Below are 19,009 nucleotides of genomic sequence, written 5' to 3'. Positions count from 1 at the left end.
CATCTAAAGCAGCATTCTTCAATAGGCACTGAAATCACTCTGAACTGTACAGAATGTGCCTTTAAAAAAAAAAAAAAAAAAAAAGGCTAGAGCACATTTCTATGGCAAGCAATCCCTCACTGGCACAGCCTCCTTTGCAGAAAGGTTTCAAATGGCCAACAACTGCGTAACTTTAATCCCATCTGGGAGCAAAACCAAGGACTTGCTTCCATATTTGGCAGTTTTTATAATCTCTCTCCTTCTCATCTTTTGGGGAATTAAACACACAAAAGTTTACCTTGGTAAAAGGTAACCTTGGGGGAAAGACAATGATTAATCCATCCTGTGTGGAATTAGAAGAAAAAAAGTTCATCAGCTTCTGATTGTGAGGTTTCCAGTATTATCTAGTTCTGCTAATATAAATAGAAGCCAGCAAACTCAGATATTGCACAGGATGGAAAACTTATGATGAATCATCAGGTCACGTTGAGGGGATCCAGTCAATGCCTGCACAGTCAGATGATTTCACTGGCTGCACAGATGTCAAAATCTCATATTTCAATGTATAAGTAAAAGTGTCAAAGTTCAGCTGAAGCAGGGATGATTACAAAGCAAATTTGAGGGGTCTGTGTTGGAGCATAACTGGCATTACAGAGCAACAAGAGGAACCAAAAAAATGAACGGGCAAAGCAAAAGAACATTCAAGGAGAAATTTGCCTTGAAGAACAGCTTTATAAAAGAAGCCCTGTCAGAATTCCTGGGAACATTTGTCATGATAGTAAGTTTCAGCTACTTTCCTTCCTTCCCACTAATTGAATGATGGACAGTATGTGTAAGGGGACATATGTTGCTTTTGCTTGTCTCTACAAGTAGATTGGGTCACTGACTGACAAATAGTGCACAACAGTAAATGAATTGCTTCTATTAATGGTAAGTTTGTTATTACTTCAGTCACTTGAAATAAATATGCATGACTCAAATATAGACACTAGAATATTTGTTGAATATACTTTACAATTGTCTCTTAAAAGTTTCATTTGATAGCTGACTAGTTTTTAGTGACTTACCAACTTCTGAAAAATGTGCAGATGTGAACAATACACTTCAATATCCTGCTTTTCAATTTTTTTAAAAAAATCAGGAATTTCTCAGTTCTCATACATGAGTTCTGTTTGCATTGACTAATGAACCATATTGCGCATATAGGGGATAACAGATCTCAGACTAGTATCTTTTCACTATGTTACACAGATTTAATCCTGTGATTCCTAGTGAATGTAATAGCTGTTGCACTGCTGAATCCTCAGGGATTTGAAAGCTTATCACATTTTGTTTGTGGCTTTTACACTGTTACATTTGCTGTGACCTGCAACTATTTTCCATTTCAGGTAAATATTAGACCCCTCCATTATTTATTCACAACAGCAAAATGTTTTCCTCTTTACTTCTTGTTCAAAAAGTTTCCTGGGATCTTTGCATATCAGAAATTAGACACACAATGTAAACTTGATTTACAAAGACACACTGACATGTTAGTAATATTCTAATAGCCATAAAATAATGATTCTATTGTGCTTTCCAAACACTGACTAATCCTTAGTGAGTTTGGTATTATTCTTTTTTATAGATGGGGAAACCGAGGCACAGAGCAGGTCACTGATTTACCAGAGAGGATTATCTGGGATTAGAATACTAGTGCTAATCCCCCATCCTTCCTTGTAGATGGAATTCAACTGTCATGTGGTTTTGCTAAGTATTTTATCAAGGTGAAACTACATCAGAAAATAAACAAAAAAAACAACCTACCAAGACCCCAAACTAAATACAGGCATAATACTAGCATGGAAAGGTGTATTTTTTTGTCTGTAATCATGTCAATTAGATTTAAAGTATGCCATCTTCTAGAAGACTCCCAATAGTTATGTAAGTGTTGAAAATGACATTCTTTATCATACTTCAACCAACTCTTAGCACAGGCATGACAGTAACAATCTACTTTACAATTTTCTAAAGCATCTATACAGTGTTATAGCAAGGTACTCAGATGCAAGACTCTCAAAGCATTTTACCCACAAGAATCAATTACATTTCACAATAACCCCGTAAGGAAGGAAAATATTTTACATATTAGGTGGTGTGATTACAGAGGTTATATGAGGCACCCAGGAAGTCTGTGGCAGACTGTGAATATAACCCAGATCACTTGACATCCAGTCCTATGTCTTAAACACATGATCCTCCCTCCCGCATTAATCAAATTATGTAAGTGAAGAAAATATGTTATAGTGCAGATGCTATTATTTAATGTTCTGCCATGCAAGACTGGAAGGAAATGCAACCGTACAGTCTCTATTATAGTATAACAGCGAAACCAAACTACATAATCCTGGGGTTGGCAACATGACTAAATTTCACAACCTACTTTCCCTTTTTTTAGTTTAAAGTTGTTTCAACCTTGAATAATGCTGAAAAGACCTACAATAGAAAATTGGATAATTGAGCAATCAGCAAGGCGCTTCCTTTTCTGCAGTTACTTGCCTCATGATTTAATGGGATCCCACTGCCAATAGCATCTCTAACCTCATGATTCACTTCTTTTAAAAAAAAATATTAAAACTGATTTAATTTTGAGCTGGTGAAAGGGGCATGTTTGACAATTCTGGAGACAGAAATCCACGAAGAGCAGACCAGCGTCAAGGTGGACTGCAGAAGAGCTTCCCCACACTGTCCCACTGACAAGCCTTAATCCTATTCTAGAGTGGGAGTCAGACAGATCAGTTAGTCTATTCAATCCAGAGCCTCTCCGGAGGCACAACTAATGCCAGTTGTGAGGTTTGCTTGTAGGACGTGGCTACTATATCCACCTAGAAATGGGCTAAGACCGCCTATTGATTTCCCATAGGCCACATATTGCAATAACTTTTCAAATTTTCAAAAAATAATTGCAATTACCAAATTTAGGTTTAATGGAATAATAAAAATTAAAAAGATAATAATTTGGCCAGTCATTTATTTCTCCTAGAAGTGGAAGACAGCATGTGTTATTACTAACCTCAGGATTCCAACCCCATTGACCCTAAGATGATGTAGCTCCCCCTTCCTGTTGCCAACACACACACACACACACACACACACACACACTGTGTTCTGATGTTACCATGTTTGAAAAGTTCACTCAGACCTGGAATATTATTTTGAAACTCTGAAAAATTCAGTGTGAAAGCCTTATAGGATTTGTTTCAGGATATTGGTAAAGTAGCAATTGGTTATGGGGCAAAACCTGCCCTTCCACCAGGGTCGCAGAGGGTTCCGCCTACAGTTGAACTGATGTGGCTCCATTGAGGACAGGCCTTGAGGATGCTACACAGAGCTAGCTACTCACACACCCTGTGCCAGAGCCTGGTTTCAGAGGGGTTCACTGCACACCACAAATCCATAGGAAGCCACTGGCATAGGTGGATTTAATGGCATATAGGTCAACGTCCATGGCCCCCAATATAAAATGGGTCACAGATGCTGCTGTGTAGCCTACGCCAGTTTTAGACTCCTCTGCTTTCACTACCAGTTTCCTAAGTGTTCCCCAGCACACAGCATAACTGCTTTAGTTATGCTCTAGGACCAGGATTAGAGTGGCTCGACCATACACAGGCAGTGAAAACGTGACACTTAATCAAGGCAGGAATGTCAGGCCTCGTGTGTAATTTCTAAGAAACAAATTTGGACTCGTGCTGTTTCTATATTAGCAGCACAGGCAAATGTGTGCTACGAGGAGTGTGCATTATGCCAAAGATTTCTGCTGGCAAATGGTTTGCTGATATCTGAACTGTTCATTTCCCCGTTTTTACACTTGTGTTGGTGGCATTACACATAACATCTAAAGTCTCATTGTGTAGTTTAAATACATTTTTAAAGATAAAAGTCTATCTTTAACCCACCCAGTTATGGTATGTCTGCAGCGTTTGCAGCACATATATAAAAATAGAGACACCTGTTTTCTTCACAGCAGGTGCAATGTCATGTGATTTTTGTACACCCAGGGTATGGAAACTACAGTATGGACCAGATCATTCCAGTTCTGGCTGACATTTGGCCCCATTCTCATTATGGTGGCTTTTGCACCCCTCCAAAATAGGCTGTGAGTTCTGCCCCCAAATCCCAGGGACCTTCCATGGGTTTCCGTGTTGCATCTGGGTCTCCCACACACATGCATGCACCCAACCCCTGCCCCACACCAACCTCCCACACACAGAGAGCTTCCTGGCAGTGAGACTCCATTGGAGCCACATTGACAGGGCTTCTGCAGCTGCCTGCAGCCCTCACGCTGTGGGGCCTGTGGCACATTTCCTCCCAGAGTCCCACGGGGCTAGTGGGAGAGATGGCACAGGGACAGTGGCACAACAGAGCGGAGAAGCAATAGAGCAGAGTGATGGGTTACATGATTTCCAGCTGATATCTCATTAGGGGTCTATGTAGGGCTAGTCTGCCTCTCTCTGGTTTAAACCTTCTTCCTACATATATTTTTTTCCCTGAGGTTTTCTTACCCTGTTCTAAAGCCATGTCTGTGAAAGGGTGTCTTGCATCAGGGTAGCTTACACCAATGCAGCTACACAGGAACCAAGCTGGTGGTGATGTGCTGCTCCAGCGTAAAGTCAGACTTACTCCAGTTCACACCAGTGTAGCTCAACTGAACTGGAGCAGCGAAATGTTCCAAAAGAGCCACTTCCCTCACTTGTTCCATGAACTTAGTGTATTTTCTGTTCCATTTTCACTCTCGAGAGAATGTTCTTGTTGAAAGCAATTTCCCAGAAAACTGGCTATAGAGCAAATAACTCCGGAGTCCAACAGGCAGGTAGGGGCAGGGCCTGTTAACTTGCTAAAGTAGAGCACAAGCTTCCACTTGCAATATCAGAGCAAGTGGGTGGCAGTTGTGCAGGCTCCCTCTACAAATAGATTGTGTATTGTTTGCCTGTGGCCTCCTACTGATTATGGAGAATATTTCACTGTGTGTTATAGTTGGAGATGATGTTGTATATGTTTCATGGTACATCTACACTGTAATTGGGGTGTATCATTGCAACATACATACCCAAGCTAGCTTTAAGCTAGCTAGTGTGGGTACCTGACCAGTGAAGCTGCAGCTGGACAGACTTCAACACAGGCCATTCAAGCCTGTCCAGAACCTTAGGTAATTATTCAAGCAACTAGTCTGCGCTGAAGTCCATGCTACTGTGGCTTCAGTACTGTTGGTACCCACGCTAGCTAGATTAAAGTTAGCTTCGTGTAACCGGGTCCTTTCCTCACCCCCCCCCCCGCCCTGCTGAATGCTCTTTGCTGTTCCAATAAAACACTACGAGCCTCTTCCTGATGCAGCACCCGTGGCTTTTATTCACACAAAGTTCCCACCACCAGTGATACTATTTACAGAGCTTTACAGGTCTTACTGTCTCCTCTTTTACATGGCGTCTACCCCAGCCTGGAGACTGCCCCTTCTCAGGCCATTTCCTCCCTTTCTCTGGCTATCAGCCAGCCTTTATGGCCCTTCAACCTGCAGGCCCACAGGTGCAGCCAGTTCCAGAGGCCAGGCACCAGACTTCTCCCCAGCCCCAATCTATTTCCCCTGATTGGGGCTGGCTGAGCAGGGGCTAATTAGGTGCTCTTGCAGCAGCACCCTGCTACACTTGGGTATGTATGTTGCAAAATGCTGCAATCACAGACCCCAAATGCAATGCAGGTAAACCCGTAAACTTGACCTTGAAGGGGGAAGAGCTGACGACTTAGGATGGCTGCTGTCCTTCTGCACAGCTTTAGTCTGTGGTTGAAGTTGCAAGGCCTCCTTTGTAACTCCCATTGAAACGGATGGGTGTTTGTTGTGTGCCTAAAGACTGCGATCTGTGGAGATCCAATACACCAGCTGTGTTGAAGACGCTGCCACAGGCTGAGGGAAGGTAGCAGCGGTTGTTTGACTAATGACTGAATGCCTATTTATCTTGTGGTCATCAATATCTTTTGTCTTGTTTTCAAACTGCAAGCACTTCATTATTGTACTCACCACTTTTTTTTTTTCTGGTTCCTATTGTAAATAAACTCCTCTTTGAGTTTGCACCAAAATACCACATCTTGCTTTATTCCTGCCTGAAAAAGCTACAAATGAATCATTGACTGCTGGTCAAGTCACAGTCAAGTCAATAAATCCATTACAATTTAGCTGACTTCGTATTTTTCTTCTTTCATACTCCATACAAACTCCAGTGCACATTCAGAATGGCACTGTATTGCAGATCCACGGTAGCGAAGCCATATTTGAAGTCCTTATAAAGTGGTGTTTATTGGATAATAGCCAGTTTAAATCTTGAATATTTACTTCTGTTTATTAAATGAAAGATGTGTTTAGCCTACATTATGGAATAAGGACTTACAAATTTTATATTTTTAACAACAATGATGATTTAAGTTTTGTCATGATCAAAAATCCAAAGTTTGAAGAGAGGTTAGAGTATCTATTTATAGAATGAGAGGGTTCAGTCATTTTTGTGTATTATAAGATATAAATTAAATAGATATCAGTGGCCTCTAATAGCTAGCTATCAGCTATCAATTGACAATTTCCAGAAGGCATCACGTGAATGGTTAGTTAGAAGGGATTTGAAGTAGGATGGGTTAGTCATGAGTGAGAAAAAAGCGGTTATAAATGAAAGATTAAAATGCATTTATAATTTAAATTTTGATACATCATTTACTATGGCAACACCCTTTATAACAACGTTCTATGCATTGTTGGGCTCGGTATAGTAATACTCTGCAAAGTGGCTTTACAGCGTCACACAGTTCTATGTAGTAGGGCCTCTGGCAATACTGTAGTACATACAACATAATAATCATCACTCATGATTTGAACTTGACACAGTTTGGTCCTGAACTGCCAGAGCATTTTACAAGTAAAAATGTCTGAGTTTTTTTCTATCTGCCAATGCCACAAATTCAACCTGGGGTCGGAAAGTTTTCTGGGTCCTGCAAACTTACCAGTAACATAGATTCTGAATCTAGAATTTTGTTGGCAATTCTACTGATGACCTGCAAGCCAAATAATAATCCCTCCCTCTCTCTTTCTCTCAAATGTATTGAACCTGCTTGCAAACAGAAGTCAAACATAATAAAAACATTGCTTACTTTTGTCACTAAAGAGGACAGTCAGCCCAGCACACACACACACCAGATTGTGTTGAGTGAGGGGGATATTTTTGCATAGTCACTTTTCTGGCCATAATTGTACTTTTATCAAATTTAGGTTTTTGTTCCAAACAGCAGTTCATATCTCACTGTAGTTTTTCTTTCGAAGTGAGCTGAATGGTTAGCAGCGGAGTGGAAGAACTGGAAGTAAGGCGAGCTAATGTTTTTCAAACCTAAAATGTTTTTCACAGCAAATATATTTTTTAAAAGTTACAGGAAATCCTTTGTGTTTCCTGTTACCCAAAGTGCAAAATTGTGGTAGTCAGGCTTTCCAGTACATGACATTTTCTTTTCAGGTGCTGCAAACATTCTGTACTATGCAAAGGTTTTAAAAGAGAATTCAGTTCATCTTTACAATAGCAGCAGCCCCATCTCATTGGCTTCTGTTGATTAACACAGAGGTACCAATAAGTAAACTGGGATACATTTTCAAAGGACAGAGGCCCAGAGTCCTTTGTGCAGATATAACTTTTGCCAGCAAAACTGGCACTGAACTGCATGCACATGGCTGAGTACTTTAGCTTCTCCCAGCCTGATTGCAGAATAATCAAAACTACACCCACAATTCAACCGTAGTTGCAAAATGTGGGTGCAAATTTTACAGGCGCAAATTTGGACGCTGCTCTTTTGGAAATTTGGACCACTAAGTAAGAAAATAAAAATGAATAAAATGAAGTTAAACTAATAAAATTTCCAAACTGTTACAAGAACCTGGAACATATAATGAGAGACATGAAATTAACTTTTCACTATAAAGTGAGTTTACACTCTTTTGCCTTCAGTGCGCTCTGATTGTTAAAATCACAGAATCGTTTAGGTTAGAAGAAATTATTGTGAGACTTCTAGTTCATTCCCTTGTATAATGGCAAAGTTAATTTCTAAGCCATGCCGAAAATGGTTTATGACTGATATGGCAATTTCCTGCAATATTCTTGAAAAACCTTATTATGTTTAATTTATGTATTATTAGCAAAGAATCCTGTGGCACCTTATAGACTAACAGACATTTTGGAGCATGAGCATTATGTATTATTGTGAGCTGGGGTCGTATGGAACCTCTCTAGAGACAAGTGGCAGATACCAGACCTGGCAATTCTAAAAAGACTATATTGAAAATATGCCAGACAAGTGTGGACTTCTGGAACAATAAGTGGATTTTTTGGGGAGTCCCTAGGGAAATGTTAATGCAAATTCCCCAGCTCCAGAAGAGTATCATTGCCCGCTGATTACCTGTTACTGCAGGCCAAGTTCAAAAGCCTGAGCACTATAAGGAAATAGGCTGATCTGTCTAGTTTTTTTTCTGGTTCTGGATTTAAGATGGAGAAAAACCCAGTTGTTGATTGTGAAGGACTAAAACCTACCAGACCCCTTGGTTGGAGAAGGCTTTGATACGTTCTCTCTCTAATGCTTTTACCTTAAGAAAAAATGTGCTTGCTTAGAAGAAGCAGTGTGGTAACTTACACCTGCGGGCAATACACTGGTCATAGCCTTTGGAGAGAAAGCAAAGCACAGCCACTCGTCTGTTTAAGCAGATTGACTTGTTGGGGCTATCACACTGTAAGTCAGGGAACTGCCTTAAAAACCCCACTCAGAAGGGAGTGAGGCACAAATCTCCACCCAGAAGAAGTGACAGCAAGGAGCTGGAAACAATTAAATGGGTGCCCCGTGGTGGACAACAGAGGGAGAAAATAGGTGCAGTTGTCCTGAAACTGTGACTGCACAACACCCTCAAAAGAAGAGCCAGGGAACTTAAATTCTTAACTCTGCTAGATGCTAAAAACCATAGATTTAACAAGTGCACTTATCTTGGCTCATTACAACAATTTGTAACATACCCTATCGCCTGCTGACCGTAATTGCCCACTGTGGTCTTCTACAGCAAGTGTGAACCCCTTATACTTAACAATCTATTTCACCTTCTGTTTAGTTTAGGCACTCTGGTTACCTTCTTCAGACCTAAGGAAGAGCTTGTCCCTTCCACCAACAAAAGCTGGTCCTATAAGAGATTAACTCACCTAGCATGTCACACTGTTCTATTAACATTTCAAAAAAATTAAACTTACAAAATTTATCCTATTTTTGAATGAAAACAAAGTTTAACCAGCTGAGAGCCTTTGACCAATGGCATTGTACACCCAGCATGGGGTGTGACTGTACATGTGGGAGCATGACCAAGGCCCTGCATTCCCATTCGTTTGCCAGCACCTGGAGGAAGTATATACTGGACTTTTCAGGTACCACTCTCCCAGGAGCCATCAGGCCAGCTTCTGTCCTATGCAGGCACAACACCTGCAGACACTACTGCCTGGGTTATACGACTTCCCAGTCAGCATTGCTGTGGTTAAACATGCTTGTACTTTTTTAAAGCTTTCACGTTTGTAAGTCTGTGCAGGAAGGGAAAGAGACAGACACCTCTCAGTACAAGAATAAATTATGAGACTTGCAAGGAAACACCAAATTAATATATTCTAGTTCTTCTCAAGAAGCTAAAAAGTAATTTTCCCCTCCTTCTCTTTTCTCTGCATCCCAACCCCTGTTTAAAGCAGACACCCTCCACTCCTGCAAGGTAGGGTCTACAACCTGAACTCCTTCAAATGAAGGGAAATCCTTCAGAGTGTTTTCCTTTCTAATCCTCTCCTGGATTTCTAAAACCCAGTGAGAACCTGAAAATAATTTTCACTGAAGAAATGGGTTCAAACTGGTTGTCTTGCCTAGTTTAGGACAGAAGAGCATTTCAGTATCCAGGGCTGAAGAGGACAATATTAAATTAGAAAAAATATGAGAGAGTACAGACCTTTCCAGTTTCCCCGGGCAATGTAACAGTTTATTCCTCCTCTATAGAACATGCAAGAACAATAATAAAATATTTAAAACACCACTTTAAAAAATGAAGTAGGGTCTATAGCTCAATATTTCTCATATATATGTTTTATTTTACAAAGAGCAATTTTAACCAGATCTTCATGTGTTTTAAAGCTTAAATGTACTCATGTCTGCCAGAGCCTATGAAATTTATAGTATATCACTATCTCCTAGTAGTAAAGTTTTTTGCCATTAAAAAGAAACATTTTCAAAATGGTAATCATTTTAGGGTTTATGTCCATACTATTTAATTACCTAAATGATCAACTTTAATTCCAAACCTTATTTTACTGGATAGTGAAAACAAATGAAGGGAAATCCATTTGAGCCTGAAAGGCTATTGCTTGTGTCCCAGGAGATCTCCAGAAGAATGGATATGGCACTCTTATTGCTCCAAGTTTGATTAAATTGCAATAGCAGGACAAAACTAAATATATAACTAATCATAAAGAGCCATGTGGTTTTAAAGTAGTTACATGATTTTTTTTTTTTTTACTAGTAGACTACGTTATTATTGCACCATGAAGTTAGAAATGGGATCAGCCAACACACTGGAGATACTGGAAAAGATGGAGATGAGGAATCCTTTTTGCTCAAGACTTTCCAGAAAGGATAAAAAAGCTTCATAAAAATCCTGTGCCCTGAATTCTTCCAGAGCTCTGACCCTACATACTAGCTGTTTTAAAACATGCCTCTGTTGTTGTTATGGTTTGAATTGCGATAAGGCTGAGAAGCTCCAGTTATGAACTAGGCTCCATCGTGCTAGGTGCTGTACCAACACACAGCAAAATGATGGTCCCTACCCCGAAAGATCTTACAGTTTATTATAAAAAGAGCTAATCAGGAAATTAAATGGGAAACAACGATTTAAGCAAAGCTGATTTTGCAAGTGAATGGATTGTAAATGAAAGTGCACTATAAAACAGACAAAGGAAAAAACTTTCAAGGGGATGCCATCAACCTGATAATTGTCTCTCTGTCTGAAAACAGCTTAGCTAGTATTATTAACACCACCACCTAAGATTCCCGTAACTGAAGATCACAGAAAAATATTCTTTACATTTTCAGTTTTACTTTGTGTATTTGACAGCAATTTGCGTATGATCAATTTCACTGTTTCCCCCGTAGAATCAGGTATTTAGCCAGTTTCCCTTCCTTGTGAAGATCCTTCATATAGCAACAGGGAAAAATAATCTTTTTTCCAAAAAGAATATGTGACTGTCCCCCTGCCAATTTTTGTGGTTTTACAAACAGGCAGAGGTAGGGCCTGTAAGTTCTTTCTTTCTTTCGATTATACTTCTGTCCGTCACTGCAATAGCTGAGCAAAGCAACTTTCATGCATGCTTGACAGCAATACAAAAGACCCTAGTGGAGTCTCTGACTCTCCTCCCATTTCAGAATAAAAAAAACCTGTTTAGGGTATTTTTTAGGAGTGCGTGGGAGGGGCAGGGAAGTGTTAGGGTTTAAAAAAAATTAGCTGTTTGAATTGCATTACAGCTATATTCCTTTGAGTTTTCTTTAATTGACTAGATTTCCATGTGTCAAATGTTTGAGCAGATCGGAAATGTCCACTGTTCCTTTGTCTGCATTCATTTTAGAAAATGAAGCTTTGGAATAGATTCCACCCTTGAGATAAGAAGGTGCAGATCACACCCTGCAGCACTAGCAAGGCCTATTATGCCCCATGGAAGAGGGTAGCAGAATTAACCTGTGGGAAGGGCTATTGGTGTTCTCACTGCCCCTCTTCCTTGAGGTGTCCACAGGTCAGGGACAGCTTCAGGGCTGCTCAACACTGGAAAGTTAGGTAGACCTAGCTAAGTCGCTCAGGGGTATGAAAAATTCACTCTCCTGAGAGACATAGTTAGGCTGACCTAAGTTCCAGTATAGACATGGCTAAGTGAGTGGAAGAATTCTTCCATCAACCTGTTACTGCCTCTTGGAGAGGTAAATTTAACTCAGTGACAGAAAAACCCCTTCCATCGCTGTAGTAAGTGCCTACACTATAGTGTTACTGCAGTCGCATTTCTAGCCTAGACATACTCTCAGTTTCCACAGAGCACTCCACCAGAACACAGCTGGCAGAGACTGTCAAAGGCACCCACAAATTAGCACATCACCTTAGAACCTAGCTATATCCGCTCCCAGGTCAGTGACACCACTTTATGGGCTGTGCTGGTGTTAAGACCCAGGGACTAGAACACAGGTCTGCAGAGCCCAGGGCAGCTGATATTCCCACAGTGGCACTGGGAGGCCATGTGGAGACACAGGTAAGGAGCACTGTGCAGAGTAGATGCCGCAAAAAGCACTGTCCAAGAAACCCAGAATGACTGTATCTTGTGGCCCTCTGATTGGCCAAGTATTCCTACTTAGCCCTAGGAAGTTGTTGGGGCAGCCACACAGATTTTGGCCTGCTAGAATTCCAGACTTCGCCTCATCTCCTGATCTCTGTCTCTTACTCCAGCCTGACTTCAACCCTGATTTCTGCCTCCCGATTCTAACCTGGTACTATCTCTGATCTCCAGTCTCTGACCCTAGCTTGACTCTGACCCTGACTCTTGTTTTCGGGACCTGGCCTTGTGATTGCTTCAACTCCTGCCAGGCAACTCCAGTCTCTGGTGGGCAAACCTCAGCTGTGACCGCCTATACTGTTGTCCCTTACAACTGGTTAAACATGTTCCCCACCACAACCCAGCAGAGGGCAGTTTGCAGACATTTCAGCTGCCCACCTGATGGAATTTCTGGAATCCTATATCCTGCAAAATCCCAAACAGCCAGGGGGAAATATGGCTATTGCCTTAAAGATGTCATGTCAGACAGCTTTGCCTTAGAGATGGTCCTCCAAGCCCCCAACAGGTTCCCATGACAATTTTTCTGCTTCCACAGACTCAGAATGGATGAAGCTAGGATACAGTAAGGACTCTCTCTCATGAGATAATAAGACTTTTAGCCTATTGTACTGCATTGCATTCTGGGGCATCTTAGCCTCAAAATACCAGATGCAGCTGTAAAATAATCCAGACAAATATTAAAGAGGTCCACCTTGCCTAAGAAAGAGGGAGAAGGCATGTTGCCTGCCACCAGAAAATGCCTACCAAGGGGTTGCAGAGAAAGGTAGGAAGGTGGGTCTGGTGTCGGAAAGAGGCAGAGAAATCTGCACTGAAAGTTCTACTGCATTAGAGTGATCCTTGGAGCAAGCAAACGTGCGTGTCAAAGTGTGGCTGTTCTCTGAAAAGTGACTAAAACAGATGCTATTATTTTTCAATGACTTCCAGATTAAGAGTGCTTCATGGACAAGTTAAAAGATGGATTTTGTAATTGCCACCTCTGAGATCAGTCTGAGTTTGTGCTGAGTTCTTTCCTTTTTGTATAATATCAGCAGTTGTGAAGATTCTGGAGATCATATTCTGCCATCAGCGACTCCTGTGCCACTCCATTGTAGGCTTGCACAAGTGTAACTGACTGGAGCTCAGTGCACAGTTCTGATGATGATGCGCAAGATGCAAAAGAATGCAGCTCATTGTCTAAACTGTGTTGGCTCTTTGCAGCTAACAGCAGTATAAAGCAATAAACTTAGTTTTGGCACTACAGGAAGTAGATATGAATCTGAATCCACTAAAAGCAACTCTGTTGACTAAAGAGATACCATTCTTATATATACTCTATACGTATTGCACTTTAAAAGGACTCAGACACTGTAGGCTCTATAGAAAATATATTCCCTATAGTTCTGGACTTAGACCTTTCGGAAAACCTTTTTTCATACCAAAGATGCTAATATTAGATACATCTTTGCAGAAATCCTGACTATCACACAGAAATCCTGACTATCGCACAGATGGAGTCAGTATGCTCTCAGTCTCCCCAATGTCTGGGAAAGTTCTACAAGCTGCCAGGGACCAACAAGAATGTTATGCTCAAAGGAGCCCAGTTGTTCTCCTTCCCCTGGTGTTTGTCATATTACCCAAGACAAAGGAAAAGCTTCCATGTCTGAAAAGCAAGCTCTTCTAGCAGAGAATGTGCAGACAGCCATCCCACACCCAGCCAAACTACATGTTGTTGACAACAGTAATCTTATTTGTTTTGGGACAAAAAGAGTCAGCCCTGAAGCTACAGGGGCAAATTTAAGCAGCTGAGACTGCAGACATCTGCTGAGGAGATGAGAACCTGACAGCACAAGATAAGATAAAGGTATCTGCCCTCAATTACACTCAGGAAACCCCCACTGATTTCAATTGTTTCAAACAGGGAGATTGCATGGGTGTAATTGAAGGCTGAACTTGGCCTAGAAACTTCCAGTATTGAGTTACAATGTGATGATCCAGTCCAGTTTCAGCTCAGACTAGTGGAGATTACCAAGATAGTAAATTGCTGTGTATGTAATTATATTATGAGGCAGTATTTGCAGTACTTGCAAGCTTAGCTCCTGGTATGCATATAATTGACTGTGCCCATGATAGATAGTGCTTATTCACTGCGCATGGGCAAGTATTACACATACATACTGGGCAAGGCATTGAGTGCCTTAGCTACATGTGCAAATTTTAGTTTCTGTGCCTGTTTCTGTGGGTACAGTTAGTTGCAAGCACAAAAGCGGAGGGGCTAGAGCTGAAAACTTGGGCCAGGGCATTGCTACATATTTAGAAAAGACAGAATTTGGAACTCCCTGCCTCCCCTCATCTTTCCCACCCCAGTTGTCTCTCTCTCACACACACTGGGTCACATTTTCAAGAAGGTGGTCTCTTTTTTGAGTCTGCAAAATTTGTGCCCAGTCATTCACATGAGGGATACCAACTAACTGAGCACAAAATCTGAGTGCAAACTATACCTGCAGAAAGGTACATAGATACCACAGCAATACTGGGAACTTTTAGTTACACTTCTAAGCTGTGTCATTCACTAGGTCTTGCCTGGCACAATTTCTCAGATGTCCCCTCTACTAAGTCTGAAGAATGAGGTATCGGCAGAACACGTTTTACTCATCCTCTACCAGTCAACTAGTCCCATCAACTACTCCACTACACCAGTCTTGTGGTCTCAAGCTGCTTCAATTCAGGCGTATGAGCCTGAACAACCCAGGGTGTAGCTAAAGACAATAAACCTAGTCAGATTTGAAAACAATTAAAAATGCATTTTGTTTTGGGGTTTGTTGTGAGTGTCTAATCATTAAGAATATCATCCTTAAAGCACAAGAGAGAATATACATTACAGAAGTGTTCCACTCCTAGTATAGCATAAAGCAGACTGAAGCATGGAATTTGTCGGTCTGCTTCACAAGATACAATGCTATAGCTTATACTACTGCTTTCTAACACAACAACCCTATCTATAAAATATCCTGACAACTGTAATGCTTTGGCACCACATAATGCTTTGTTTGCTTGTGAGTGAGCATATAACCTATAAGCAACAGCCACACCTGGGTAGATGATGAGTTGAGACAGAAAGGCCAGGCCAAAGGCTTTTTGCAGGTATAGCAATGTCAAGGTGTGATTTTTTTTGGCAACAACATTTCTAAAATAGCAAAAGCCCTAGTGAGATGCAGTTATACCAGCATAGATGTGATTTCACTTGGGGAACCTGTATAAGCTATGATGGAAGAAGAACTTTTTTTGCAGGTATAAACTGCATCTATACTAGGAGGGTTTGCCTGATAGCTATGCCAACAAACCTTTTGTAGTTTAGAGTAGGGCTAAGGCAAAATAGGCTTTTACTGCTGCTCTGCTTAGCTTGTGCAAAGAATTTGCTTCACTCTCACAATACGCACTTCTCCAAGAACGAATGTATATACATTCAGATAAACAGAGTTAGCAAGACCATCTGCGATGCAGCCATCTGGTGGCTCCCAATAACATTACAAGTGATTGAAGAGAGGTGATTAGCACTGGCTAACTTGGAATCACTTTTAAGTAAAGATAAGAAAGTGATCGTTCATGAGGAGCAAGAAAAATTAGAATCCCATACATATGGACAGGTAGAAAACGAATATGCACATGAACAAGAATCACCAGCGTAATTAACATTGCTCAAGATAATCCCACTCACACCCTAACAAGGAGTGAGTCAGACTGCACTCTGGCTGCTGAGCCACATGCTACTATTCAACGAGCCTTAGCCTCTACATACAGATGGACATGGAAGTGTTCAGGCTGTTGATAACCACCCATTCTAGGGCCACAGACCCCAGTTCAGCTGTGGATCCCTAGTCAGCAAAGCACTTAAGTGTGTGCTTACATTTAGGAATGTGCTTAAAGGAGATTTTCAAAGGCACAACTGACTTGCGGTGAGAGCTGGCTGCCTAACTGACCTTTGTGACATTCACAATCTTCCCTAGTGGTTTAATGTGGGACTTGAGCATGTGCTTAAAGCTGAGCATAAGCTTTAGTGCTTTGCTGACTTGGGATGGACTTAATCTGTCTCGAAGTGCTTTGCTGAACCGTGACCTTGATGAGAACCAGCATAAAATGTAAATTCATTAACCTAGTGAGAATGCCCCCTCGTGAACTGATGGAGAACGCTCATTTTAATGATGTGCCGTGTGGAGAATGCAGAGACAATGAAGCACTCATGTGACTGTTTCCGTTTGTCCACACATGCAAGAACAGTGCTAAAATAAAATATTCACAAGTGGGCAGATTTTCAAAATGCTCAGTACACAGCAACTCCCCTTTGCTCTCAATAGGAGCAGTTGGGTGCTGAGCACTTTTGAAAAGGAAGAGATAAGTGACAAAGAAAAGAGACAGTCATTAGTGAGCATGTACAACTATTTATTTTACAGGCTGTTTGCACAGGGCAACAGAATACAGGTAGATCTATTTGGCTGTTTTCTCCGGAACTTGCTCCAGCTTGTCTCCTTTCAACCTAGGCCCACAATGTAATTAGTCCTGGTCTTTCATTCTTGTTTCTGACCTTCGTTTATGTAATACTGGATCTTTCCAGTTGTTTCAACCTCTTCTCCTCTATACTGTCCTGTCCATTTTATGGACACCTGGCATTTTAAACATTTTTACAATATTCTAGCAATTCACATTCAGACAGAGTATTGTCTGATCTCAAGACAGCATTATATAAGCACACAATAAAATCTGCAAAGGTTGCTCTTTTACCTGCTGGTTAAACAGTGTAATCCAGAGTTTCAAAACAAAGTTACACGCTAAGAAACTGTTGGGATATATGTCACAATTTTTTATCATCATTTTCTCATTGTTTATAATAACCTATTGGAACTGAAATCTTACTAGACAGAAGGATCTTCCCCAATCAGCATCCAGCCACTGGAGTGGACTTGTTTGTTTTGGGAGGTGGACTTCAGAAAGGGCAGCATTAAAAGGATTTAGTCTGAAAGAAAAGTCAAAATAAATATATAAACTTGAATACGTTTTACCCAATAAATCAAGCTGAATTTTGTGAGGCTGGTGCACCCGAAGGTGTGTTCCTTCCCAGTGACATTCAGCCCTCAGGCTCTAGGGCAGGCTCTGCGCTGGGCTGAATTTCACCAACAGAGCTCAAAAGTACTTTCATGGGAGAGACCATTTAAAATTCTATGTATACCCAACATAAGTAGAGCTAGGAGACAAGAGCTAGGTTTGCTGCCTTTTAATGAAGCACAAAGAGAAATGTAACATTGTCATAGCACTTTGTCTTCCAACCTAGAAGTTCACTTTTATTCCATGAATAGCAGATCCTTATCTGTTATAATATAGGGCAGGGGTAAGCAATCTATGGCACGTGTGCCGAAGGCAGCACACAAGCTGATTTTCAGTGGCACTCTCACTGCCTGGGTTCTGGCCACCCGTCTGGGGGGGCTCTGCATTTTAATTTAATTGTAAATGAAAATTTAATTCTTAAATGTTTTAAAAACCTCATTTATTTTACATACAACAATAGTTTAGTTATATATTATAGACTTATAGAAAGAGACCTTCTAAAAAAGTTAACAAGTATTACTGGCACGCAAAACCTTAAATTAGAGTGAATAAATGAAGACTCGTCCGACCACTTCTGAAAGGTTGTCGACCCCTGATATAGGACAGTGGTGGATAGAATTCCTACCCACAACAAGCCACGCTTTCTGCCACTGAATTGAGGGAGATGAAAGCCAATACCCAGCACAACTGAAGTACTGGTTGTCCATATGATATTGATTTCAAACAGTTGCATTTCTTCACTAACACATTTCCCCTGACATTAAGGCAGCAAGCAGGAGCTACAAACTATCCAGTAAGATCTCATATACATCTTGGGACCAGCATGCTCATGTTTTACCTTTCCCTTCTGAACTACAGGTGCTTGGATGTGGGTCTGTTGCCCAAGCCGTCCTTAGCCGAGGGGCCATGGGTGGAACTGTAACAGTATCCGTTGGATTTGCAATGGCAGTCACCATGGCAGTCTATGTATCTGGGGGCGTGTCTGGTAAGTCATTTTTTTGTGTGAAGCATTCATGCCACAGCTTTCACAGATTTATATATAGTCCAGCTTCACAGTATTCTTATCAGTTACACATTTAGCAACTTCAAGTTGCTGTCTGTGCCATTATAGCAAAGGATAGATCAGATCTTCCATTAACCCCATCCCTCCTCACATTTTCCTCTTTCAGAAACCAGCTAAGCCACTGCCCTGAGGTTTCCTCAGCAGAGAGGGCTCCCTGGACAGCATAGGAGCCATGTTAGGGTAATGGCCAGGAAAAGCTGCTAGAGTCCAGTTTGCCCAGCTACTACAATGATTCTTAGCTGGGTACAAGTTAGAGTGACCCTGAAGTTGCTCTGACTTGCATCACTAGCCAGCCCTAGGATCAGGGATGTATAAAGGTGACATACATACACCTTTGCCATCCTCTTCCCCATGTCTGCAGCAAGGGGAGCTGATCCAGACTACAGATCGAGGTCTCAGGTCAGTAAAGTAGCAAGTGTCTTCCTCCTCTCCCTCCGTGCCTTCTTCCCCGCCC

At 41.3% G+C, this 19,009-nt stretch overlaps 1 protein-coding gene across 1 annotated transcript in view; it reads left to right on the top strand.

Annotated features, from left to right (window-relative positions):
* The first annotated feature begins 201 nt into the window (after window positions 1–201).
* AQP9 (aquaporin 9) overlaps window positions 202–19,009 on the top strand; it is a 39,316-nt gene continuing 20,508 nt past the window's right edge. Inside the window, 2 exon segments of the mRNA XM_032774118.2 lie at window positions 202–757; window positions 18,351–18,477. Coding sequence (XP_032630009.2) covers window positions 656–757; window positions 18,351–18,477 — 229 coding nt within the window. The 5' untranslated portion in view covers window positions 202–655.

This window comes from Chelonoidis abingdonii, chromosome 9 (assembly GCF_003597395.2).
Source record: "Chelonoidis abingdonii isolate Lonesome George chromosome 9, CheloAbing_2.0, whole genome shotgun sequence".
Taxonomy (NCBI): Eukaryota; Metazoa; Chordata; order Testudines; family Testudinidae; genus Chelonoidis; species Chelonoidis abingdonii.
This window is presented reverse-complemented; position numbering and strand designations above follow the sequence as displayed.